Source organism: Carcharodon carcharias, chromosome 11 (genome assembly GCF_017639515.1).
Source record: "Carcharodon carcharias isolate sCarCar2 chromosome 11, sCarCar2.pri, whole genome shotgun sequence".
Taxonomy (NCBI): domain Eukaryota; kingdom Metazoa; phylum Chordata; class Chondrichthyes; order Lamniformes; family Lamnidae; genus Carcharodon; species Carcharodon carcharias.
This window is the reverse complement of record NC_054477.1, coordinates 125,536,635-125,556,973: the sequence shown is the minus strand read 5'-3', so window position 1 is coordinate 125,556,973 and position 20,339 is coordinate 125,536,635. Positions and strand designations below refer to the sequence as shown.

Below are 20,339 nucleotides of genomic sequence, written 5' to 3'. Positions count from 1 at the left end.
CACGTGTAGTTACTGCTGCTATTTGTAAATAAAGTTAAATGTTTCCACTAAGAAAAGTTGTTTGAAGATCAACTTTATGACAAGGACTAACTGGATTGTTCTTTGAAAGAGCTGGCACAAAGTACTTCTGTGATCCTCCTTGCTATAACGGACTTCAGGTTATGCAATTGCCCCTACTTGCCAGCCTATTACGAAATTTGAATTTGTAAAGCACCTGATCAAATATCCTAAGATACTTTGAATAGGCATTACAAAACAAAACATTACACAAAGCCACATAAAAAAAGGTCAGATGAACAAAGCTCAAACAGATAGGTTATATGTGGTGTCTTAAAGGAGCAAAGAGAGGTAAAGAGTTGCAGGGAGGATATTTCAGAGCTTGGGGCCCAGGCAACTGAAAGCACTGCCACCAATGGCGGAGCAATTAAAATTAAGGAAGCTCAAGAGTCTAAAATTAGATGAGCACAGATATCTTAAAGGGGTTGGGGCTGGAGGGGTTAACAGAGTTAGGGAGGGGCAAAGCCATGGAAGAATTTGAAAATATGGATGCGAATTTTAAAACCAAGACATTGCTTGACCACGAGCCAAAGTGAATTGACAAGCAAGGGTGATAGGTGAATGGGACTTGGTGTAACATAAGACACAATGAACAGACTGGTTTAGTCTCTGACTATTGCCAGCGTATGTGTGAAAACTGACCTTCCTTTTTGTTCTTCACGCCCTCCTTTTCCCTGTCTCTGTACTAGCTTAAAACCCACATCTTTATTTTTTCCAATTCTGATTAAAATTTATCAACCTGATACATTAGGTTTCTCTCTCCATAGGCACTGTGTGACGGGCTGAGCATTTCTAGCATTATATATTTCCTTCTATGCTGTACTATTCTGTAATTATAGAATTACAGCAGCAAGCTGGTGTACAGCAAGTTGGAATACAACATGGGGAAATGCGAGGTCATGCACTTTGGTAGGAAGAATAGAGGCATAGACTATTTTTTAAATGCGGTGAGAATTTAGAAATCTGGAGTGCAAAGGGACTTGGGAGTCCTAGTCCAGGATTCTCTTAAGGTTAACTTGCAGGTTGAGTCGGTAGTTAGGAAGGCAAATGCAATGTTGGCATTTATTTCGAGAGGACTAGAATATAAAAGCAGGGATGTGCTGCTGAGGCTTTATAAGGCTCTGGTCAGACCACATTTAGAATATTGTGAGCAATTTTGGGCCCCATATCTCAGGAAGGATGTGCTGGCCCTGGAGAGGGTCCAGATGAGGTTCACGAGAGTGATCCCAGGAATGAAAGGCTTAATATATGAGGAACATTTGAGGACTCTGGGTCTATACTCGATGGAGTTTAGAAGGATGAGGAGGGATCTGATTGAAACTTACAGAATACTGAAAGGCCTGAATAGAGTGGACATGGGGAAGAAGTTTACATTAGTAGGAGAGACTAGGACCCGAGGGCACAGCCTCAGAGTAAAGGGAAGACCTTTTAGAACAGAGATGAGGAGAAACTTCTTTAGCCAGAGAGTGGTGAATCGAGGGAATTCATTGCCACAGAAGGCTGTGGAGGCCAGGTCATTGAGTGTATTTAAGACCGTGATAGATAGGTTCTTGATTGGTAAGGGGGTCAAAGGTTACGGGGAGAAGGCGGGAGAATGGGGTTGAGAAACTTATCAGCCATGATTGAATGGCGGAGCAGACTTGATGGGCTGAATGGCCTAATTTCTGCTCCTATGTCTTACGAGACTAATAGGGGTATTCAGACTAACCTACACTACGCAGTGAGCATTCCTCATTGTCATATTGCAAGAGAGTTGCAAATTAAGTTATTTACTAGACATGTCAGTAAAAGAAAGGTTTCAAATTTTTCATGGTGACATTTGACTCTTAGTTGATAAGAACATGAGAAATAGGAACAGGAGTAGACCATTTGGCCCCTCAAGCTTGCTCTGCTATTCAGTAAGATCATGGCTGATCTTTTTGTGTTTCGACTTTCACATTCCCATCAAACCCCGATAACCTTTGACCCTCTTGTCAAACAAGAATCTACTTACCCCTGCTTAAAAATATTCAATGACCTCGCCTCCACCACCTTCTAAGGAAGAGAATTCCAAAGTCGCACAACTCTCAGAGAAAAAATTTCTCCTCATCGCTGTCCAAAAAGAGTGACCCCTAATTTTAAAACAGTGCCCCCTAGTTCTGGACTCACCCACAAGAGGAAACATCTTTTCGACATCTGCCTTGTCAAGGCCATTCAGGATCTTGTATACTTCAATCAAATCACCCTTCACTCTTCTAAACTTCAATGGAAACAAGCCCAGTCTGTCCAACCTTTCCTCATAAGACAACCCACACGTTCCAGGTATCAATCTAGAAAACCTTCTTTAAACTGCCTCCAATGCATTTATATCTTTCCTTAAATAAGGAGACCAAAACTGCACATAGTTTTCAAGGTGCAGTCTCACCAATGTCCTGTATAACTGAAGCAAAGCATCCTTACTTTTATGTTCAATCCCTCTTGTAATAAAGGATAGCATTCCATTAGCCTTCTTAATTACTTGCTGTACCTGCATATTAACTTTTTATATCTCATGCACTAGAACACCTAGATCCCTCTGCACCTCAGAATTATGCAGCCGTTCTCCATTTAAGTAATACTCTGCTTCTTTGTTCTTCCTTCCAAAGCGAACAACTTCACATTGTCCCACATTAAACTCCATTTGCCCACTCACTTAACCTATCCATATCCATCTGCAACTTCCTCATGGCCTCTTCACAACATACGTTCCTCCCTATCTTTGTGTCATCTGCAAATTTAGCTACCATGTCCTCACTCCCCTCATCTAAGTCATTGTTATAAATTGTAAAAAGTTGAGGCCCCAGTACAGACCCCTGTGGGACTCCACTCGTCACATCCTGCCAATCATGAAAAGACCCATTTATGCATACTCTCTGTTTTCTGCCAGCCAGCCAATCTTCTATCCATGCGAATATGCTACTCCCTACACCATGCCCTTTTATTTTCTGTAATAATCTGTGGCACCTTATCAAATGCCTTCTGGAAATCCAAGTACACTATGTCTTCAGGCTCCCCTTTATCCATTGCACATGTTACTTCAAAAAACTCCAATTAATTGGTTAAACATGATTTTCCTTTCACAAAACTATGCTGACTCTTCCCAATTGTCTTGAGCTCTTCTAAGTGCCCAGCTATAACCTTCTTAATAATCGATTCTAATAACTTCCCCGTAACAGACATCAAGTTAACTGGCCTATAGTTTCCTGTTTTTTGCCTCCCTCCCTTCTTGAATAAATGGGTTATATTGCTACTTTCCAATCCGATGGAACCTTTCCAGAATCTAGTGAATTTTGGAAAATTAACACCAACTAACGACTACTTCATTAGCCACCTCTTTTACCACCCCAGGGTGTAGTCTATCGGGACCTGGAGACTTGCCAGCCTGCAGCTCCATCAATTTGCTCAGTACCATTTCCCTAGTGATTTCAATTTCACCAAGTTCCTTTCTCCCATTCACCTCTGATTTGCAGCTATTATTGGAGTGTTCTATAGTGAACACAGAAGCAAAATATTTGTTCATTTCTTCCACCATTTCCTTATTATCGACTATCAACTCCCCACGGTCACTTTCTAGAGGACCAACACTCACTTTACTTACTCTTTTCCTTTTTAAGTAACTGTAGAAACTCTTGCTTTTCTGTTTTTACATTTCTAACTAGCTTCCTCTCAAACTCTCATTTCTTTCTTCTGATTAACCTTTTAGTCATTCTCTGCCATCTTTATATTCTGTCCAAACATTTGTCCTGCCACTCATCTCTGCGGAGTTGTATGCTTTTTCCTTAAGTTTGATGCTTTCCTTAACATCTCTAGTTAACCACAGATGGTGGGTCCTCCCCTTAGAACTTTTCTTTATTGTAGGAATGTACTTACTCTGAATACTCTGAACTATCCCCTTAAATGTTTGCCTTTGCTTCTCTATTGATCTATCCTCTAGCCTAGTTTCCCAGTTCATTCAGCTAGATCAGCTTTCATCCCCACATAGTTGCACCTATTTAAGTTTAAGATACTAGTCTTAGACCCACTCTTCTCCCTTTAAAACTGGATGTAAAATTCAATCATATAGTGGTCACCTTTACTCTGAGGTCATTAATTAATCCTGTCACATTACACAATACCAAATCTAATGTAACCTGATCTCTGGTTGGTTCCAGAACATGCTACTCTAAGAAACTATCTCGAAAGCATTCTAAGAACTCCTCATCCAGGCTACTGCTGCCAATTTGATTTTTCCAGTTTATGTGTAGATTAAAATCACCCATGATTATTGCTGTCCCTTTATCACAGGCACGCACTATTTTCTTTTGAATACTTTGTCCTGCAATGTGGCTACTGTTAGGGGGCCTGTAGACCTCGCCCACTAATGACTTTTTGCCCCTACTATTCCTCATTTCCACCCAAACTGATTCTACATCCTGATCTCCTGAACGAAGGTCATCTCTAACTATTGCATCAATACCCTCTTTGATTAATAGTGCTACCCCTCCACCTTTACCTAGCTTCATATTCTTCTTGAATATCATTTACCCCTCAATATTAAGGACCCAATCTTTGTCTTCCTGCAGCCACATTTCCGTAATTGCTATCAGATCATATTTATTTACTTCAATGTGGGTCATCAATTCATTTACTTTGTTATGAATGCTACGTGTATTCAGATAGAGAGCCTTCAGTTTTGTCTTTTTGTTACCTTTGTAACTTCTAGTCTTGACTGTTGATGTATTCTTAGGTTTTTTTTTCTCTGTCCCTTACTGCTATTCTCTGACCCTCATTTCTCATGTTACTATTTTGCTCTCCTGTCTTGACTCTACATCTTGAATTGCTACCTCTAATCAAGCTTGATCCCTCACTCCTCTTATTTAGTTTAAAGCCCTCTCTACTTATCTAATTATGTGATTTGCAAGGACACTTGTCCCAGCAGTGTTTAGGTGTAAACCATCCCAATGGTACAGCCCCCACTTTCCCCAGTACTGATGCCAGTGCCCCACGAACTGGAACCCACTTCTCCCACAGAGATAAAAACAAAAAAACTGCGGATGCTGGAAATCCAAAACAAAAACAGAATTACCTGGAAAAACTCAGCAGGTCTGGCAGCATCGGCGGAGAAGAAAAGAGTTGACGTTTCGAGTCCTCATGACCCTTCGACAGAACTTGAGTTCGAGTCCAAGAAAGAGTTGAAATATAAGCTGGTTTAAGGTGTTTGGGGGTGGGGGGGGGCGGGGGCGGAGAGAGAGAGAGAGAAGTGGAGGGGGGAGTGTGGTTGTAGGGACAAACAAGCAGTGATAGAAGCAGATCATCAAAAGATGTCAATGACAATAGAACAAAAGAACACATAGGCGTTAAAGTTGGTGATATTATCTAAACGAATGTGCTAATTAAGAATGGATGGTAGGGCACTCAAGGTATAGCTCTAGTGGGGGTGGGGAGAGCATAAAAGATTTTAAGATATTTAAAAATAATGGAAATAGGTGGGAAAAGAAAAATCTATATAATTTATTGGAAAAAAAAGGAAGGGGGAAACAGAAAGAGGGTGGGGATGGGGGAGGGAGCTCACGACCTAAAGTTGTTGAATTCAACAACTTTAGGTCGTGAGCTCCCTCCCCCATCCCCACCCCCTTTCTGTTTCCCCCTTCCTTTTTTTTCCAATAAATTATATAGATTTTTCTTATCCCACCTATTTCCATTATTTTTAAATATCTTAAAATCTTTTATGCTCTCCCCACCCCCACTAGAGCTATACCTTGAGTGCCCTACCATCCATTCTTAATTGGCACATTCGTTTAGATAATATCACCAACTTTAACATCTATGTGTTCTTTTGTTCTATTGTTGTTGACATCTTTTGATGATCTGCTTCTATCACTGCTTGTTTGTCCCTACAACCACAACCCCCCTCCACTTCTCTCTCTCTCTCTCTCTCTCTCCGCCCCCCACCCCTCCCCACTCCCCACCCCCACACCCCCACACACCTTAAACCAGCTTATATTTCAACTCTTTCTTGGACTCGAACTCAAGTTCTGTCGAAGGGTCATGAGGACTCGAAACGTCAACTCTTTTCTTCTCCACCGATGCTGCCAGACCTGCTGAGTTTTTCCAGGTAATTCTGTTTTTGTTTCCCACTTCTCCCACATCAGTCTTTGAGCCACTCATTCGTCTCTCTAATCTTATTTGCCCTATGTCCCACAGCTGCAACATAACACCTATCCCACCATTCTAACTTATGTTATTTAGTTAATTTATTTTAATTACTTTCTTCCTATGTATGCTACAATTTACTGTGTTTTTTGAATGTTAGTACCACTGACAACTAAAGGTTATATGCTTCACAAGGTATGTGTTTTAGATGTCTGTTTAAATTACTTTATTTTCATTGCTTTTTATATCTTTATTGTTTGATTTTAAGTTTAAAGTTTTCAAATTTTGGTTTGTTATTTTAAAGTTTATTTCTTTTTATTTATCGACCTACCTTAACTTACCTGTCCTCAGCTGGTTTCTCACATGTTGTCCCTTAGACTGAGCACTTACTGACCAATCAACTTACTAGCGATCTGTCTTTTACAGTATGGAATTAGACATTATAATAAACAATGAAATAGCAAATTTTCTTGGACAGTTGTAAGAACTTCAAAATGTACACTGACTTCAATCTTAATATACAAACACACACATGTACATATTCAATAAGTATATAAATGTTATAAAAACCTAAAATTACTAACCTTAACAGCAAATTCCAGAATTTTTGCTCCTGATGCAAGTGCTTCCACAGTTTCTTCGTTGATCAACTTAGTAATGAAGTTCCTTGCGATATTTCCATTCTGTGTCAGAAGTGCTGCCCAAATAGCTCTTGCAATAGAAGTATTATCTTCTGTTACTTCAGCCCGATGATTATTTATTACTCCTATTCGAATATTGCTGCTTACTTTCTGAAACAAAAAGCACAATTAATGTTGACACTTTCATAAACACCCCGTAATGTATTTTATTACTTTGTTAAGAATGACACATAATTCCATAGCATAACACATGACAAAAAATCCTACTTCTACTTCATATTCACATCAACACCTTTCAAAACATTATTTAACAAGTTGCTATATGTTTTTATTGGAATCAGAAGTGTGATAAAAAAAATCTTTAAAAATACCTGCAACTTCTGTACTTGTCCAGCCAATTTATCTTCATATTCTAAATAGGTTCTTGTAGAAAGCAACTACTTATTTGCCAGAAATTCATCATATTAATGCTCCTTTAATTTATTTTTGTTTTCAATTTAGATATTTAGAAAAATAATTAATTTGGCTAAATAAAGCTAACATTAGAAAGCCTTACTAAACATAAGTTTTAGCGAACTCATTACCATCCAGCATTTGAATGAACATTATCAATATTAAATAACTATCCAATGCCACAGGTATTGTCCATTAATTGCTCAGCATGTACGAAAGAACTGATAAATATTACCCCTGATAAACTCCATTTTTGGAATGAGCTGCTATCCGGTAACCACAAATTTTAAGTGTTGACATAAAGAAGGTAACTCCACAAACTGAGTTCAGAACTATTTAAGATTTAAGGTGTTAATCTTGGCTCAGTGGTAACACTTTAGGCAGTTCTCGGTCAGAATGTTTGAGTTCAAGGAGAGAGAAAACACTTTTGTGAAGAAGCAGGGGCATAAGAAGCAGGGAACAGCAAATTGTGGGTGAAGAAGAGAGAGAGAAAGAATGATAGAGTGGGAGAGATGGGGAGGTCAGGAGCAGTTCTCAGTAGGAGGAGGAAGACAGAAAGAGAAGTCAGGAACAGATCTTTGGGAATGTTGCACAGGTAATTTAATTCATTTTTACTAACTATTTTACTCACTTTATTTTAAACAATCACTCTATTCTTGTTTTCTACAACTTTATCTGTTCTCTGACCATTTACCCTACCTTTATTCCTCATTTTGGTCTCACCATTACTCTCAAATCCTACTTCCTTTACTTTCAGGATTATGGCCTGAACCTTCGGAGCAGCAGCAAAGTTGAGCTAACCCCTAGCTTGACACTGCTCCATGTTTCTTCAAGGATCTTTTGATCCTGGCTGTCAAAGAAATGCACAACACAGCATCCCGTAGGGAATTCTGTCGGTGCGGAGTAGAGTTTGGGGAAGGACACGCCCCCTTTTTAATGGCACTAGCTGCTGCAGGGTATGTTTAAAAGTCCAGTCTTTGAACTTGGGTGAATGGATGTCTGGGTGAATAGATAAGTAGGTGATTGAGTAGGTGGATGAGTGGGTGAGATGGGTAGGTGTACTGAGTAGTTTGGATAGGGCAGGTGAGGTAGTAAATGGGTGTGTGAGGTGGTCGGTAGGTAGGTGGGTGAGTGGGTAGTTGGAGCGTGGGTAGTCGGATCAGGTTGGGGGGTTAGGTGAGTTGGGTTGGGGGGCAGCTGGGTCAGGGTCAGGGGATAGCCAGGTTGGGTCAGGTTGGAAGGGTAGTCCAGGAATCAGTGGGGTGATTGAGAGGTCGGTTGTGGAGTTACTCAGGTCGTAGACCAGGTTTTAATCTATCTAACATTTCCTGTGTAATCATTCATGTAAGTCCCACAGATCTCTCCGAAGTCTCCAACTCTAGCTCAGAGCAGGGGAATTGCTTAGTGGAAATTTAAACTTCTCAGGAAATTCCCATGTAGATCCGTACATCAGGACTGGCATAGGGTCCCGACGTGGATCTTAAGTCGTTACGATCTCTAACGATCCAGAGACTGGAAGATTTGACCCCATATTATTTCATTCGATCACTCCCTCCATCTTACTAGTTTAAAGTCGCACATTCATTATTTATGGTTAAAGCAAAGTAACTGCACAAGTTTTCTTAAGTAAAGAAGTTACAAGAGCACTCTTACTACAGCAGTATTGTTAATAATTGCTATTCAGGAACTTTAGCCCAGATTTAAGCGTCCGGCTGGGGTGTGCAGAGACAGAAGAGTTCTCCACTCTGCAAACCCAACCTCTAAAAATGGCCACCTGCAGTTGGGATTTTCATTCCAGGGTGGGCAGGGAGCTGGGTTGAAAGTTGGCCTCACTGCTCCCAAAATGAGTGCAGAGGCTGCAAAGGGTGCTGAGGTGAGCAGAGCAGAAGGCCTGTTTCTGTGCTCTGCTACTTTGGGAGGAATTGTCCCAGATTTGCACTAAGTGCAGTAACGGGCAGGAAAAACGTTATACCCATCGGCCACAATGGCTGCATTTCATGCTGTATCATCCCAATGCCACCGCATTAATTATGCATTCCCGGAAAACATGCCATGTGCAAACCCTGGCTTGACTCCCGTCCCACCCCTGTGAAAATTGGAATTGCCGTATTCGGGGTGGGGCTTAGAATCTCCAGCCATTTTTTGCCATGATGGAGAGTCTATCTCTCGTAGCGAAAACCTAGGCCTTTGTTTCCCCCCTTCCGATTTTCTTTCCTTGCCTCTTGAAGATATTAACTCTATGCTGGGATACAATTCCAAGCATATCTATGTTCTCTGGTGTTTTACTCAAGTGGCCATATTCATGTACAGACCTCAACTGGCATGTGACATGTGACGAGATGAAGAACCACAGCTGAACCAAATTTTGTCCAATGTGTAGAGCCCATTGATTAGATATGGGAACAGTGGGGCATTTCTGGCCTTGTAAAAATAACTGCCAAGACCCAATCATAACGTGTTTACATGCCTGATTGCTAACAGCACAAATGATGGAAATTGAACCTTCCCAATTTGTAGGATGAAGCTGTGCACGAGAGAAACTCACTGAGTCATCAAAAAAGCTATATATTATGCTTACTGTTTTTATCCTCATATTCCAGTACACTCTTTTAAAAAACTTACATTTTTGGTGGAGTGTACTTGCATATGTACAAGATATACCATATAATATTCCAGTATAATATGAACAGAAGGAATTTGTAGGGATGAAAGAGGAAGCATCCTAGATCAGTTTAATCATGAAGGATGGGAAACACCAATGTATTTCTAATTATAGTGGAAATAGGCGAGAACCGAGTGCAAATAAAATACTTTCGAGTGTGAAAGGATTGCACTGAAGTTATATACCAATATTCCTGTTGACTTGGAGATGGACTGAGATCAGATTGTACCAGGAGTGAGAGTGGCCAAAGACATAAAGGTCTGAAATTTATTGGCCGAAGACAAAAAGGTCTGATTCTTTTTCCCATATAAATATAGCACGTTTTTGTGATCTGTCATGAATGCAAATGCTGCTAGGCCATTTCAAATTCGTGGAGTTATTACACACCAAGTGGAAACATTAGTTTCTCCCCTTTTCCCTTCCAAAACTGTCAAGACTGTGGACCAATGCATTTATTTAAAATTACCAAAGTGACTTCCACATTTCAGTGTTTAGTGAAATTAATACATGTAATATAGGATTAAGTAAACTAACAGAACATGACCTATTTCTACCTGTCTATCTTGTGCATGAATAATGGTTAAAGGAGTTAAATTTTCATAATTATATATCACGAACATGTAGTTATAACATTAAAGATTTCATGGACACTGTTTTAAAGGTACATTTCCGCTGTCAAACCTTTACATTGAGTTTAAAGGCCTTTTTTTCTCAAAATGGAGGTACGGAAAGACATCCTGGCACCTTTCTGTGTTTGTTCAAACCTTGCCAGACTCTTATCTCCAGAAGTTATCAGTCACTAAAATGCAAGACTCCTCCAGGGCCACCCATTAAATCTTCTAAAGATGTAAAGGCTCCTTAGCTTCTGAAAGAACAGGAGACAGGAAAATACTTCAAAGGGACCCCTTAACTTCTTTGCCTGATGAAAAAATGGCTCATTTGAAATTAGCACAGCAGCCATTTTTGCTTTGGTTGCAATAATGACAGGCTGCAGAACCCCAGGAAGTACTCGGAGAGATATCATCTGAGAGCGTTCTTGGCCAAGGAGAAGATATTCAGAAATCAACTGCTGTTCTGTTGAAAGAATCCAGGCAACCTATAAGTGCCATAACCGCAGGACTACTGAGGAACAAGAAACATTCTCTGTTTCCCAAAGATCTGCTGAGTCCACTTACAAAGGCAACCCCCAACTATTTGACTATAGAAGCCTTTGCAACTGCAGGACACAACAATGCCAATTCAATCCTACACTCCAGAGAACTACCACTTCAATTGCAAGCTACTGGCCTGCAAATATATCTTAAAGGACTGAACTGAATTTTATCTTTATAAGTATCTTATATCCTTATCTGTATGCTTTTACTTAAGTAACTTACAGCAGTAGTTTTGTAATAAACTAACCTTTGTCTTACTTAAGGCTAAAGTTTTGCTGCTGGTTATTTTTAAATTGAATTATTTGAAAATTAAAAGGGGGCTGCATGCACACACTCACAACTTCTTTGTTCATGGACCATTTTAAGGAAATGTCTTTGACATGATCGTGACATAAAGAAGAAATATATGATGTGGGTTTGGTGCTTTCCTTGGACTCTGATTATTTAACCTGATTTATGTTTATTTTAAATTTCGGAGTGGTCTAACAAGATTGGTAAAATACTTGACAGTAACTCGGTAAAACGGATATCAACAAATGGGGGCAATTTTGGGGCTAACTTCCCAATTATGTTTATGGAGGGAACTTCAGGCCTTGATCTAACACTCTGAATTTGATTTACTTTGGAGTTCAGTTTAGCCAGTTGAACAAACAGTTCCAAAGAAAGATGTTGCAAATCGCAAACTTAATTGAGGTTTTACATCAATTGTAATGTATCATAATCATGTCAGTTTCCACAAGTACACTAACAACATCCAGCTCTATCTCACCATCACCTCTCTCAGCCGCTCTATTGTCTTCGCTTGTTCAATATGCATTACTGGTTGAGCAGAAATTTCCTCCAATTAAATATTGGAAGACTGAAGCTATTGTCTTCAGGCCCCATGAAAAACTCTATTCCCCAGCCACCAATTTAAACCCTTTCTGAGGCTGAACCAGACTGTTCTGACGACAAGATAAGCTTCCAACAACAAATCTGCATCATCACTAAAATCACCTCTTTCCGCCTCCGTAACATTGCTCACCTCCATCCCTACCTCATCTGCTGCTGAGACCCTCAAACTGTCTTTGTTGCCTTTAGATCTGACTATTTGAATACACTCCTGGCTGGTCTCCCACATTCTTTTCCTCTGTAAACCTGAGGTCATCCAAAACGTGCCTCCCCTATCACGCCTGTGATCATTTACCCACATCGGCTCCTGGTTAAGCAATGCCTCCACTTTAAAATTCTCATCCATGTTTTCAAATCCCTCCATGGCTTCATCTCTATCTCTATAATCTTCACCAGCTCCAAAACCCTCTGAGATATCAGCACTCCTTAAATGCTCCTCTTGAGCATCCCTGATTTTAATCACTCCACCATTGGTGGCCGTGTTTTCAGCTGCCAAGGCCCTAAGTGCTGGAATTCCCTCCCTGAACCTCTCCACTTCAGTTTTCTCCTTTAAGACACTCCTTAAAAACTACCGCTTTGACCAAACCTTTGGCCATCTCCTGCTGTGGCTCAGTGTCATATTTCATTTTACAATATTCGCGTGAAGCTCCTCAGGACATTTTATTACATTAAACCCCCTTTATAAATTCAAATTGCTGTTAGGTACCTAATAAATTTAAATCATGTAACTGATTTCTACAAACATTTGGTGGCAGCCACAATTTCCAAACTAATGTAAGTTAATTGCCAAAATTAATATTTTTGCCGAATTTTGCAAGGTTTGCAAAAAACAAAGTAACAAATGGAATGTCTTCTGTCAACATAATTGTTTTTGCTAATTTTCAAAGATGCAGTCATATTCAACTTTCCTTGCTGGTCAACAAAGTTAAGCAGCTTTAGGGAAAACAGAGATTAGGGCACAAGTAGAGGAATGGACAACTACCCCAGTGTTTTATAACCAATAAAATTAACTTGGCACAAAAAACATCTGCAAAACTATCTCTCGCCCCTACACACACATACTGGTTAGAAAGGCCTTCAGGCCAATGGTGCACAACAGTCTGAAAGGGGGATCTCATCAGTTGTTGCCTATAGGGAGTCTGGGGTTATTAGGGAGAGAAAAAAAGTTTGTCAAAGGCAGGTCTGAACTGGAAGTTGACAGCAGATAATGATCAAGACTGGGAACTCTGCTCACTCAAGCTTGGTGGCGTTGAACCCCAGCTAACATCATATAGTTGAGTGGAGTCCATATGTTGAACTTGGGAGTTTCTTGATCTGCAGAACCTGCTCAGAGAAATGCTGGTCCACTGAGGTTTTTACTTCAGCATTGCTCTTAATATTTTTGAATTAATGTGTTAACCCCAACTGAAAAACACAGGCTTTGGAAGTGGATGAATCTTCCAAATAAGATTTTATTGAAGACACTTAAAGAGACAGAAAAACAATTTTGATGATAAGTTATGGTTTGTTATTGTTAAATATACAATTGAAAAATATTTTTATGCAATGGACATCTTAAAGCAGATGTCATCGACAGGGAAATGGGAAAACAAAAGCTGCACAGCCATATCTCTGCAAGGTGGCAGCATACTACACTCTCCTACAGTTAGCTAATTTCCTCCCAGTCAACAGCCATCCTCAGGGATGTCCCGGCTGGCTCATACACCAGGCCACATACAATAATGAAACTGTCCCTACACTTTGTGACCATCACAAGCCGCATTTGAACCTACCCTCCTTACCTGGCAGCTCACACTCCCACACCACGTCTGATACACTGTGCACACACATCTGCCTCTGCCAGAGTCAATGCTGAGTCAGTTCCCTTTCTGTTGTTGTGTTCAGAATATTTAATGTGCAATACATTTCAAGTACACCTCTGTGGAGGCAGAGGTTGGAAAAAAATTTAAAAGGTGGAATTCCATATTCCTGAAGTCAGAATTCCACCAAATGGCAGAAATTTCTCATCCCTGTTTGTATTGTCTGTTGAGCTAGCAGAACTCATCATAAGATAACAGTGCAGCAGGTTGAGTAGGAGAAATAAGAGCATCAAACACTGCAATGAAATAGCTAGCAGTGGTACTGAATCCTTACTCTCATCCTGGGAAATGGAATCTCCAAGAAATTGAGTGAGAAACTAAGGCAAAATTAACTTCTCAAATAAGCTAGAAAATGAAACATTACTAGAAAGTGCTGGAAACACATGGCAGATCAGTCAGAACTTGCAAAGAGAAAGGAGAACTTCAAATGTTGGGACTGATTTTGTCAAGCAGGCCAATAGCCCTGATGAAAATTTACATCTAAAACATTAACCTGGCTCTTTTCTTTACTGGTTTCAACTACATTTATATATTTTCAGCTGTTCTGATTTAATGTCAAAGCAGAAGAGCAATTGAGACCTGAAATTATATCACAGAATACTGGCACAGGAGCACTTAATATGTTTGTTAGAAATTCCTCTCTCTCTGCTTTCTAATCACCCTAAAAACCCTACAGAAAATCTGTGAGCAAGTGTAAGTGTAATGAATGTGTCGTGCCATTCATTCATGTTGGCTGCAAAATTGGCCCATTTTATTTGTAAGAAGGAATCCTAACCCATGACAGGGAAACACACCGTTGACATGTTTTGGGCTTTCAGCTAACTTTCTAGATGCTCAAACATCAAATGAAAATGCATATCTGGCTTGTATGTTTCCAACAAATGGATAACTATGGGTGAATCAATAGAAGGGGGAGAAATGGCAGAAAACTAATGTTGCTATGAGCAGCGCATACAAAAACAGTATGGAGGCACTGGAGTGTTTAACGTACATGGAGCAGAATTTTGCCCTTGGCGGGCAGCTTGGAGGGGGCACAGAGCTGCCTCAGGGAGATGAAGCGTTGTTAAAAAAAAGAAAATAACGAAAATAAAAATGTAATAAAACATGTCCCCTCATGTGACTCTGTCACATGAGCAGCGGCATGTTATTAATTCATTTTAAAAGTTTTATTTTATTTTTATTTGCTTTTGGAAACCTCACCCCGCCCATGGGTAAGGTTTCCAAAAAAATGCATAGGCTGCTTGGTCTTTTTGCCTATCTGCCAACTGTTAGGTTGGACGGGCAGGAGAAAAATTTACGTTAATTGATAACTTAATGGCCTTAACAGGCCAGCAGCCCACCCGCTGACCAAACTATCGCGTGACTGCACACTGTAGTTGGCACACTCGGCCGATGTCAATGCGCGTCATTTCACGCTTGAGCAGGTTGTGCACACGCCCACCCGCCAAGCAAAAATTTCTGCCCATGGTATATTTTGAAGACCGATGTCACAAAATGCTAAGAATAATTAAATCATGAGAAACTTACCATTTGTTTCATAGCATTGAACAGTAATCTTCTCCCGGATAACTTGTCAAAATCAGCAACAATCCAGATGGTCACTCCATAAACTATGTCTTCATCTAGAAAGTAAGAAATACTCTAATGGCTGTTGCAATGCTCAGTGGTAATATTCTGGGGACATATATATAATTAGCACATTAAAAAGTAGAAAGTTCCAGGTTTTTATAGCATGCCTAGATTACCTAAGTCAAATCACTGGTAGCCTATTATAGTCCTAGTTTCTAGGCATAAAAAGAATAGATCAAATCTGGTTAGAAATACAGGGCCACATTCTGCAGTCCCGGTGCAGGCTTGGGAGCCAAGAGACAGGCGAGTCCCAATTCCTGGATTCCCACCTCCATTCCCGTTGTGTGATATTTTTAAGAATGTGACATAAGGATGGGATTGTGAGCCCACAAGCAGCAATCCCAATGTCAGTGGCTCCACTGCAGGAGGTAGTGATTTCAGATCTCCCACTGCAACTTTTCATGGCTTCTGAAGGAGACATGGTTCACAGTAGCTCAGAGGTGTTGTGAACTGGTTGGGAGGGGCGGAGGAGAGGCAGGGTTAGCCTGTTCTGGAGTTGGGAACCCTTTTGACTGGTAAGTTTAAAAGGTATTGCTAATTTCATATGTCATAATGTAATGCTGTATGAAAAGCTATGACATGTTTTTAATAGAGAGATTGATGATGGGGCTTTGTTTAGAAATGGTAAGTGACCATTAAATTGACAACATTGTGAAAGTGGAGCTGGGTAGTTTTTACCAGAACCAACCATATTGCGTCCTGGGATATTATTGGGAAAGCTAAACCATCAGGGCTGTCATGACCTGAGTGAAAGAGGTGCTGCAAAAGTGCACCTTGTTGGTGATACTGTATCCTTGACTCTTGAATGGAATAAAGGGGCTGTTAGAGGCTACTTGAGTACCAGATCCTGCATGGCAAAGGGTGCTTGAACTCTACTGGAGGAAGAAGGAGTTGTGAGAGACACTGGGACTGCATGTGGTGTCATATGGTGTGACTCACCTCCTGATTCCCCAAAGCCTGTTCAGCATCTGCAAGGCACAAGTCAGGAGTTTGATGGAGTACTCTTCACTTGCCTGGATGAGTGCCACTCCAACAATACTCAAGAAGCTTGACACCATCCAGGACAAAGTGGCCTGCTTGATTGGCACCACATCCACCAACGTTCACACCCTCCACCACCGACGCATAGAAACATTGAAAATAGCTGCACAATTAGGTCATTCGGCCCTTCGAGCCTGCTCCGCCATTCAATATGATCATGGCTGATCCTCTATCTTAACACCATACTCCTGCTCTCTCCCCTTGTTGCCTTTAGAGTCCATAAGTCTATGTCCTTCATAAATATATTCAATGACTTGGCCTCCACAGCTACCTGTGGTAGAGAATTCCACAGTTCACCACCCTCTAAGCGAAGAAGTTTCTCCTCGTCTCAGTTCTAAATGACCTATCTCCTATCCTGACACTCTGACCCCTTGTTCTAGAGCCCCCAGTCAGAGAAAACATCACCCTTGCATTCGGACTGGATGCAGTCCGAACATTCCTGTCAGAATTTTATATGTCTCAATAAGATTCCCTCTCATTCTTCTAAACTCCAGTGAGATCAGGCCTAGTTGGCCCAATCTCTCCTCATACGACAATCCTACAATCCCAGGAATCAGTCTGGTGAACCTTTGTTACACTCCCTGTATAACATGTATATCCTTTCTTAGGTAAAGAGACCAAAACTGCACTCAATACTCCAGGTGTGGTCTCACCAAGGCCCTGTACAGCTGCAGTAAGACATCTTTGCTCCTGTACCATCTACGAGATGCACTGCAAGAACTCAGCAAGACTTCAGACAGCACATTCCAAATACACGACCACCATTTAGAAGGACAAGGGCAGCAGATGCATCAGAACACTGCCACCTGGAAGTTCCCTTCCAGGCCACTCACCATCTTGACTTGGAAATATATCACCTTTGTATATCATTGTTGCTTGATCAAAGTCCTGGAACTTCCTCCCTAACAGCACTGTGGGTGTACCTACGACGCCCATGTCCCATAAATTAATTTTAAAAATGCGCTGAGGACTTGTTGAGAAATCTGTGAAATTTACCTTTGTTATATCAGCTATTTAAAGTGTAACTTATAGTTTCTATTGAATACAATTTGCCTGTTAATTCATGTTTAATTTTTCTTGATTTTGGTTTGATTGTTACAGTAAAAGATCTGAGAAGCAAAATCCTGTCCATCAGATTCTTCTGTTGGAGTTATTTGGGAAGTTCGTTCTTGCACATTATTGTTCTCCACAGGAATCATAACAGTTCTTCCTACCAAAGTGGATAACCTCATTTTTCTCACATTATACACCATCTGCCAAATTTTTGCCCACTCACTTAACCTTGCAAAAATTATTTGCAAGACAACTTGCTTTCTCACCCACTGTTGTAATGTCAACAAACTTGGCTACAATACACTCTGTCCCTCCATCCTAGTTACTAATATAGATTGCAACTAGTTGAGGCACCAGCATTGATCCCTGTGGCACCCCATTACTTAGCCAATCCTCTATCCATGCCAACATGTTACCCTCAAAACCAAGGGCTTTCATCCTGTGCAGTAACCTTTTAAGTGGAACCTTATCAAATGTCTTTTGTAGTTTACACATCTGAAACTGGTATGAGCACTTTCACACTGAAATATATTTACCGGTACCTTTTCTTGTGAGATATTTCATCTGACTCGCGATTACTGCGCTTTTGTCTCGAGAATCCAGGAAGGAATATGTGGTAAAGTCATCCCAGTCGCTCAAAGCTAAAACAGAAGATAGGTGTTTAAAGAAAATGCAACTTTGAATTTAATATGGAACAGTTTCCTCTATAGTGTAACTTTTAAAATAGGAAAATAACTAATTACATTACCTGCCTTAGATGTAAGATCAACGTACTTCCTTTCAGTGTTCAGAATTATAGGATTGAAGCGGAGAACAACATTTGGCTGATCCATCAGGAAATCTACCACATCCATATGTTCATTTAATCGACCCTGTAATCAGATTTATAAGTATGTTGGTATGATTCAGGGCTCTCAATGGACATAAGAAAGTAATAATTATGAAAGTAATTCAGTAATTATTAAAACAGTGGAATATAACTGGGAAAACAATACGGATAAGGGATTCTATAGTTAGGTTATTGGACATGTGCTTCTGCAGTTGCAGAAGTGAACATTGTGTTATAATGTACATGTACTTTTAAGGGTACATATATTCAACTGCCATTAATCACTACTACCATCACAGGATGTGATGCTGTGCTCCCATTACTTGAACTCAGTGTACAGCAACAGTGGCAGAAGCATCCCAGTTAACACTGTCCTTATTGTATGATTGGTGCATTATGCCAAATAGGACAACATTAGATGGTGACAGCGTGATTGTTGGAGATTCGACTGAGAGGTATACCAGCCTTAACCCTTTCCTATCCAGCAGAAGAACTGACACAGAATTGAGATAACTATTAAGTACAAACTCACTGTGTGTAAGCAATTCTGCAGCACTGTATGATCCTACATCCTGTACCTTTGTTCTGGGACATACTGCACCTCAAACTAGCACGCAGACACCAGGTCCAGGTAAAATTTGGGAAAGCTTAATAAGTATAAATCTCCAGCTGTGAGATTTGTGCAGGAACAAAGAACAAAGAAAACTACAGCACAGGAACAGGCCCTTCGGCCCTCCAAGCCTGCACCGATCACATTGCCCGTCAACTAAAACATCTTGCACTTCCGGGGTCCATATTCCCATCCTATTCATGTAAGTGTCAAGCTGCCTCTTAAACACCACTATCGTACCTGCTTCCACAACCTCTTCTGGCAGTGAATTACCCTCTGTGTAAAAAACTAGCACCGCACATCTTCTCTGAGAGGAGAAATCTATGTCCCCTAGTAATTGACTCTTCCACCCTGGGAAAAAGCTTCTGACTATCTACTCTGTCCATGCCACTCATAATTTTGTAAACTTCTATCAAGTCTCCCCTCAATCTCCGTCGCTCTAGTGAGAACAATCCGAGTTTCTCCAACCTCTCTCAGAACATAACTGACTCTGGAGGGTCTAGCTTTAAGCAAAATTCCACAGAAAGAAGAATCCATTACTGCTGCTTGCTGTCCCTACAGGAGGTCAGGGGGAGATTAAAACACTAAAGGCTGGGATAAGGAAGAAGAGTCCATCCAGTAACAGTTTAACTTACCTTTGAAGTCCTGCAGTTACTTCTCACACTAAACATCAACGGTGGCAGAAGCATCCCAGTTAACACTGTCCTTATTGTATGATTGGTGCATTATGCCAAATAGGACAACATTAGATGGTGACAGCGTGATTGTTGGAGATTCGACTGAGAGGTATACCAGCCTTAACCCTTTCCTATCCAGCAGAAGAACTGACACAGAATTGAGATAACTATTAAGTACAAACTCACTGTGTGTAAGCAATTCTGCAGCACTGTATGATCCTACATCCTGTACCTTTGTTCTGGGACATACTGCACCTCAAACTAGCACGCAGACACCAGGTCCAGGTAAAATTCAGTAGAGATTCAGTAAGCCCGAGAGGAATAGAAACAGCTCAACAGTACCACCATTGCAGTCAAGCAACAACCTATGACCAGTAAAAAGGTTGTAAAAGGAGGAGTGGGGCGAACAAGGAACCAAAAAGGGGATTTACGCATGGAGGCGGGCTATGCAGCTGAGGTGCTAATTGAATACTTTGCATGTCTTTATCAAGGAAAAAGATGCTGTCAAAGTTATAATGAAAGGCAAGGCAGTTGAGACACTGTATGGACTAACAGTTAATAAAGAGAAGATATTAAAAAGGCTAGCTGTACTTAAAGTTGACAGGAAACAGAGAGTTATGGTGACTAGTTGTT

At 40.6% G+C, this 20,339-nt stretch overlaps 1 protein-coding gene across 4 annotated transcripts in view; it reads right to left on the bottom strand.

Moving 5' to 3' along the window:
• Positions 1–20,339, bottom strand: part of uggt2 (UDP-glucose glycoprotein glucosyltransferase 2) — a 437,193-nt gene that overhangs the window by 190,181 nt on the left and 226,673 nt on the right. For 3 of the 4 annotated variants that reach the window (XM_041199272.1, XM_041199274.1, XM_041199275.1), the window contains exons 19-22: positions 18,339–18,462; positions 18,127–18,231; positions 15,395–15,489; positions 6,792–6,998 (exon numbers count right to left, since the gene is read on the bottom strand). In XM_041199272.1, the coding sequence (XP_041055206.1) occupies positions 6,792–6,998; positions 15,395–15,489; positions 18,127–18,231; positions 18,339–18,462 (531 nt within the window). The remainder of the gene's footprint in view (positions 1–6,791; positions 6,999–15,394; positions 15,490–18,126; positions 18,232–18,338; positions 18,463–20,339) is intronic. The other variant, XM_041199273.1, reaches the window with a different exon arrangement.